The 6,577-nt window shown below is 45.6% G+C and overlaps 1 protein-coding gene across 2 annotated transcripts; it reads left to right on the top strand.

Moving 5' to 3' along the window:
• Window positions 1-1,514: 1,514 nt before the first annotated feature.
• Window positions 1,515-6,314, top strand: LOC123079583 (probable serine/threonine-protein kinase PBL1). 2 transcript variants are annotated; one of them, XM_044502375.1, is made up of 5 exons: window positions 1,515-1,761; window positions 2,825-3,478; window positions 4,689-4,946; window positions 5,066-5,185; window positions 5,414-6,314. In XM_044502375.1, the coding sequence occupies exons 2-5, from the start codon at window positions 2,846-2,848 to the stop codon at window positions 6,038-6,040; spliced, it is 1,638 nt and encodes a 545-aa protein (XP_044358310.1). In that variant the 5' UTR covers window positions 1,515-1,761; window positions 2,825-2,845; the 3' UTR covers window positions 6,041-6,314. The 2 variants fall into 2 exon arrangements, with proteins under 2 accessions (XP_044358310.1, XP_044358311.1); XM_044502376.1 differs by having other exon boundaries at window positions 1,526-1,761; window positions 2,828-3,478.
• Window positions 6,315-6,577: the final 263 nt, after the last annotated feature.

The raw sequence follows: 6,577 nt of genomic DNA, 5'->3' as shown, positions 1-6,577 counted from the left end.
AACATTTTTACAATTCACGATTTTTTTTGTTTCCGTTTAGGTTTTCGTGGACTGCTCGCATGAAAACATGTTCCGTTTTTCACTAGAACATATTTTCCATTCATGACATTTTCGTTTCATTTCTATTTCCTCCTGATGTTGTTCAACATTAAAACATGTGTTGTTCCCACTTGGACATTTTATCCATTCACAAATTTCTCATTACCGTTTCTGTTTTCGCCGGGGTGTTCAGTATGAAAATATGTTCCGTTTCCACTATAGCGTTTAATCCATTAACGAATTTCTACTTTTCTTTTCTCTTTTCGCCAGGTGTTCAGCATGAAAACATGTTCCGTTTTCACTATAGTGTTTTATCCATTCACGAATTTCTAATTTTTGTTTTTGTTTCCAACAGGTGTTCAGCATGAAAACATGTTTCGTTTCCACTATAGCGTTTTATCCATTGACGAATTTCTCATTTTCGTTTCTATTTCTGCCTGGTGTTCAGCATGAAAACATGCTCCGTTTTCACTATAGTGTTTCATCCATTCACGAATTTCTAATTTTTGTTTTTGTTTCCAACAGGTGTTCAGCATGAAAACATGTTTCGTTTCCACTATAGCGTTTTATCCATTGACGAATTTCTCATTTTCGTTTCTATTTCCGCCTGGTGTTCAGCATGAAAACATGTTCCTTTCCACTATAGCGTTTTATCCATTCACAAATTTCTCATTTTCGTTTATGTTTCCGCCAGGTGTTCAGCATGAAAACGTGTTCCGTTTCCACTATAGCGTTTTATCCATTCACAAATTTCTCATTTTCGTTTCTGTTTCCGCCGGGTGTTCAACATGAAAACATGTTCCGTTTCCACTATAGCGTTTATCCATTCACAAATTTCTCGTTTTCGTTTTTGCTTCCACTAGAACGTCTTCTCCATTTGCGAAATTTTCGTTTCTGTTCCTTCTTTTGCTGGGTTTTGCTCTTCATTCCTGTATCCAAATTTATGGTATTTTCTTTTTTTCATGAAGCCGATTATGTGCCCTAAGGGGTCTTTTATCTTTCCGTTCATCAGCCGTAACCCCTCCTACACCTCATCTTAGGAAGATAGTATAGCTAAAGGGGAAAAAATGCGTCAATAAAAATTTCGGCACACATATATTTTGTACACCAATAAAATAGTTTAAATGCATGGTTTACATACATCTATATATGCAAAAGAAAACATATTTTTTAGCCTCTAATCCCAAATACCGGCTCCCATGGGATCCGGGATTCAAAACAGCCTTTTCTCCGGTGTATTTTCTTCCGGTAGTTAACCTAAGCCTTCACGCTTTCACCAGCTCCAAAACCACCGAGGGGTAAAATACAAAATAAGGATCCATCAAGCATTCAAGCTACTCCTAGAAAACGCCCCCAAACATTTCTGCGGCCGCGAATGAAGAGGGCGGTTTGGAAAAATGCGGCGGTAACAGGGTGGAATATAAAAATCCGCCTGGCCTCGGAGTTGCTATCGCAACATCTCCGGCTTTGACCAGTGCCCACCCCCTGCTGCCGCTTCTTCTTACTCCATCCCCTTCCCTCCTCTCTCTCTCACCTCCATTCTTTACTTTTCTCCCCCCTCTCCGCAGCTCCTCCTGCTGCTATATCCTGCCTCGCCCCGCCATTCGCTCTCCTCGTCTCGCCCCCCGCCGTCCTCCTCCCCCGACGCCCCAGACGCCAGCCTCCGCCCGAGGAGCGCGCGAGTCTCCTCCCATTCTCAGGCGCCGGAGCGTTTGGTTCCAGGTGCGATCTTGGTCCATCTTTGTTCTGTTCGCCGTTTGTACGGGCGCTTCTTCAGCCCCTTGTCTGCTGTTCATGCCGCGAGTTCGGGAGCTGCTCGGCCTGGATCTCTCTCCATTTGGGCCGGCTCAAAGGCGCCGCTGGGACGTTTGACGGTTTCCTCGCCCGCGCCCCTCGCATTGTAGATTTCGGGGGACGGAGGCTTAGGATTCGGCGTGCATGCTGGTTCTTGAGCGAGATACGCGATGCCTTGAGCGTTTCGGCGACCCCCCCCCCCCCCCCCCCCCCCCCCCCCCCCCCCCCCCCCCCCCCCCCCCCCCCCCTTCTCGGCTTGCCGGCCATGAGCTGCGGCTCATTACGACCGCGTGCTGGTCAAATGTTCCGGTTAATCCGGGGACGGCCGGTTCTTGGCTGGGTTTGGTGGGGTCAATTACCCAGTTGAGCATGGTTGCTTATTTTAGCTGGTCTCTTGACCCAGTTTGTTATTTGGCCAGATTAGGTGAGGGCTCTGACCATTCAACTCCGTTCCTGCCGAGTTGGTTGCTTGATAGATAGTAGTTGTAGTTGCCGTGGGCATGCGCAATTTCTGCGAAGCTGCATCGTAGACGAAATTAATAATGGACGGTGTTTGGAAATTGAATGTGGCGCCTGTGGACCAATGCGTCGAACCAGCCAGGCCACGTAGTATCTTTGGTCCTAGCTGGTGTCCGGGGGTAGATCAGTTCTTGGGACGGTAGAAGTAATTTCTGCTCCTCCGGCAATGATTTTCGGAGGCTTCATTTCAGCTGAGGAATTTACTCGTTCACAAAAGTGAAATATAAACAGATCAGTTCATAGTCGTTGTACTTCATCGGAAAAAATCATAGCTGGGTTGGCCGCTCGTGCGAGGCCTTGGTGCCTTTTTGTAGCTTAGGTGTACTGGATTAATCTGTAAGCAACGCAGATGCGGTACACCACAGCTTTTTCTTGTGTGTGTGTTGCCAACTGCTAACCGCTGTAATGCAATGCAGGACCAGTTACTTTTGCTACTATATGCTAATTCAGCAACTTATTTCAAATTCTGCAGCAGCTTTTCGTCGGCGTGCATATGATGGGCTGCTTCACTGGCCTGAGGTCCAAGAAGAAGAAGAGCCCTCTTGTTGCAAGCAAGAAGCATGGCGATGCAAGGGACACATCCCTGAGGCTCCCGGAGCCGGAGGCTCATGTGCCATCTTTGCAGTCAGCGCCTCCTAGTTTCAGGAACAGGCCAAAGATCTGCCAGTCGGCCAATAAAGTCTCTTACAGCAGAGCACGTGTGCTGTCTGCTCCCTCCAGCCTGATTCTGGTTGATCAGGATGGCCTTCCGTATGCCGAATTTGACGATCAGGATGACTCTAGGACCAAGGGAGGAGCTATTAAGGCGCATCGATTTTCAAATCCATTGCCCCTTCCTCTTCCCTCACCAGAAGGCAGTTCTTTGAGGAACTTTGGTAGCTTCAAGGCTATCAATGCAAGCGGGCCACTTGAGGTTTCAGGTCCTCTCCCACTGCCTCCGAAGAGGTCTGATGGGCTTAAGAACTTCTCGTATGATGAGATTTCCACTGCTTGCCAGTGGTTTTCTAGTGATCAGTGTGTCTCGGAAACCCAGACTTTGACATCATACAAGGCATCGTTCAGGGATGATTTTGTTGAACCAAAGAAGATGGAAGCAATAGTTGCCCGATTACTCCCGTCCAACCAGGTACTGTTTTCTATCAAGTTTCATGGTAATACTTACCCTTCTTATTTTGGATGTTACGGTCATGGAGATTTCCCTCACAGTTTTGCTAGTCCGCCTGTTCGCCAACACATTTTCTGGCACACCTACTATTTTTTTTTCTTTCCATGTGATAACTTGGAGAAATTTTCCTATCCACCATGAATGTATTACGTTTGCAGTATCTGTTCTGTTTACAAAGCTGAACTTAGGCTAGAGTGGCCTTCTGTTTACATCTAGGCATGTGATCTATGCTTATTGATGCAACTCTGCCCCCTGTAGAAATAGGCTGATTTTAATTTTGCAAATACAACTTAGGACCATAACATAGCACGCTTTGAAGGCAGACAATGTGTTTGATAGTCCTTGTTCTCTTCACTATGTGATATTTGTACCCCTTCATGATCAATCTTCGCTTTATCACTTGTGAGCTGTTCGTTCACTAGCAATGTTCTTTTGGGAGGGGGTGTTTCATGCTTTCTCTTGCAAGCGATTTAGTGGAGATTTACTTTCTCCAAGGTTTTTTTTTCGAAAAGGGGTTTTACCCCAGCCTCTGCATCAGAAAGACGCATACGGCTCATATTATTAATAAAAACCTGCAACAAGTCTCCAAGTCTCGAAGTATGAAAAAAAACAAAACGCTCATAAGAGCTAAACAGAAAAGCCACAACCGGCTGGCAAAAAAAAATAGGAGCACTACATGCCTATCCTATTACATGACCGCCATCCAAACCGGTTGAAAATATCCCGAGCTACCATCTCCCATCGGGTAGACGCAGTAACCAAACGCTCCCTGGCCTCCGTCGGAGTGAGTAGCGACCACATACGGATCAACGCTGTGGCCCTGAAGATAACCTGCAAAAAATGAATGTTCGTTGATCTGTTAAAAACCAAATCATTTCTGCAGTTCCAGACTGCCCATAATAAAGCACAGACGCCAACGCGAATGACTTTGCCTAATGATCCTTGGTAATGTCCCGTCCAGCTTTACTGGATGTCGACATTTAAGGAATCTCCAAAAAAAACTATTAGTCGAGATTGTTGGTTAGACCTTCTAGATAACCGGACACCTTTCACCATTTTAGAGAAATTGCCACCTGCGTGCCATGGCTACTATGTTTCTTGGATCATCCTGTTGTAATATTGAAAATTTGACTAATGAGGCACTGATGCAATATATTTTTCACCACTGCAGAGTTTCAAAGAATTTAAGGCGCAAGTAAATACGTTGGCATCACTTCAACATCCCAATATATGTAAACTCATCGGCTATCATGCAAGAGAAGAATCTAATGAAAGGATGTTGGTCTATGAGCGGCTCCATCATGGCAGTTTAGACAGGTTACTCTTTGGAAGACCGGAAGGTCGTTTAATGGACTGGTCTACACGTTTGAAGGTTGCCCTTGGTGCTGCTAAAGGTCTAGCTTTCCTACACGATGAAGGACCCTTTCAGGTAACTTGATCCAAACCCTTTGACATGACCAAGAAGTTATGGTTTAAATTTACCATGTTCTCTTGCACTTTGTTTGATAATTATTTCTTATATATTTTAACATGCATTTCTATTTACAGGCAATGTATGATGACTTCTCAACCTCAAACATCCAAATAGAGAAAGATTTCACTGCAAAGCTGTTGGGATATGGTTGTGTTGGCTTCAATTCTGAGGAGGAAAGATCTAAGGCATCTGTGGTAAGTTCCTTTTGAAATTTGAAAACATGGTAGAAGTTCTTTGTCGTGGAATCACAAACTGCCTTATATATTATAGGTTTACACAGCATGTTCCTCCACAGTTTACATTGGTTCTGGCTTGCATGCTTTTACTGCAGTAAAAAAGATGGAAATAATATTAATACATCGCATTATGTTCATTTACTCGTCAACATCCCAACGCTTACGGGAGATGTTATTCTTGGGCAGACTGCTACAAACCTCTCAGAGGAAACCTTGGAGAAAGGCGTATTGACTCCCAAGAGCAACGTATGGAGCTTTGGAGTCGTCTTGCTCGAGCTAATAACAGGAAGGAAGAACCTTGATGTACGTTCCACCAAAGAAGAACGTAATATTGTCAAGTGGGGTAGGCCTTTCCTCACCGACGACAGTCGTCTATCCCTCATCATGGATCCCCGTATAAAAGGACGCTTTCCTCCCAAGGCTGCTAGGACTGTGGCAGACATCATTCTGAAGTGCCTTCATAGGGATCCATCCGAAAGGCCTACGATGAGGGCCGTCGTGGAGTCTCTAGCAAGCGTCCAGGACATAAAGGTCCCCTGCCGGTATCCTCTTCAAGTACCGTCCGCCGCACCGAGGAAAGTGATGCTAAAATCCACGAGTCTCAACGGCATTGTTCCTCAGCATCCTGTCATGACCTTCTCGCCGTCGCCTCCTTCGCGCAACCAACACCTGGTGTCACCGAGATCATCAACGTCCGCGTTACTTCCCCCAAGGAACTGCTCTTCCATCATCACCCTGGACTACCCCAGGGTAAGCTCGGTCAAGAAATCGCCCCCCAACATCATGCGGAGACCTGGCGTCGAGGGTTTTTGATTGTCCATATAGTGCCGGATTTCTTCTCTTTGCCTTGATTTATTTGTTGTTTTGGTTAGCCTAGCGAGTGATCTCAGTGCTATGGGATATATGTTGCAAGGACATGTGAAAAAGGGCAGAGTGAAGTGTAGATAGTAGAACCAGCTTGTAGATACTTGTCGTTCTCTGATTGGATGGGGGTCATGGAAGAAGTGTGTGTTGAGTGGGGCTTGTAACCCCACTATGCAATAAACGTGGGTTGGTTGGTCGGTCGGTATTTGCTCGCCGTCAAACATTTCAGCTGTTTCTTCTTCTCTTGAATGCTAAGTTTTGTTGCTGCTAGCCGTGGAATAATAGCGGTCTACTGAATGTTCTGCTGTCCACACGTTGATATCATGCTGCAGCAGCCGGTTAGCGATGTTGAATTCCGTTCTGTGGAATGTTGATTTCTCCGTTGCAATTGTTGACCATGACCAGCCTACTTGCTTTTTAATCTGTATAGTCATGATGTGCTTGATTAGGGTGATGTGTTAGCGTTTTGTAGATTGGACTGGCACA

The sequence above is a fragment of the Triticum aestivum genome, chromosome 3D, assembly GCF_018294505.1.
Source record: "Triticum aestivum cultivar Chinese Spring chromosome 3D, IWGSC CS RefSeq v2.1, whole genome shotgun sequence".
Classification (NCBI taxonomy): Eukaryota; Viridiplantae; Streptophyta; class Magnoliopsida; order Poales; family Poaceae; genus Triticum; species Triticum aestivum.
Note: the sequence above shows the minus strand (reverse complement) of the source record. Positions and strands in the feature narration are given on the sequence as shown.

Coding starts and splice junctions, on each gene's coding strand:
- LOC123079583 (XM_044502375.1), top strand. CDS start 2,846: ATGATGGGCTGCTTCACTGGCCTGAGGTCCAAGAAGAAGAAGAGCCCT. Junction 4,947..5,065: donor ACGATGAAGGACCCTTTCAG/GTAACTTGATCC, acceptor TTCTATTTACAG/GCAATGTATGATGACTTCTC. Junction 5,186..5,413: donor AAAGATCTAAGGCATCTGTG/GTAAGTTCCTTT, acceptor ATTCTTGGGCAG/ACTGCTACAAACCTCTCAGA.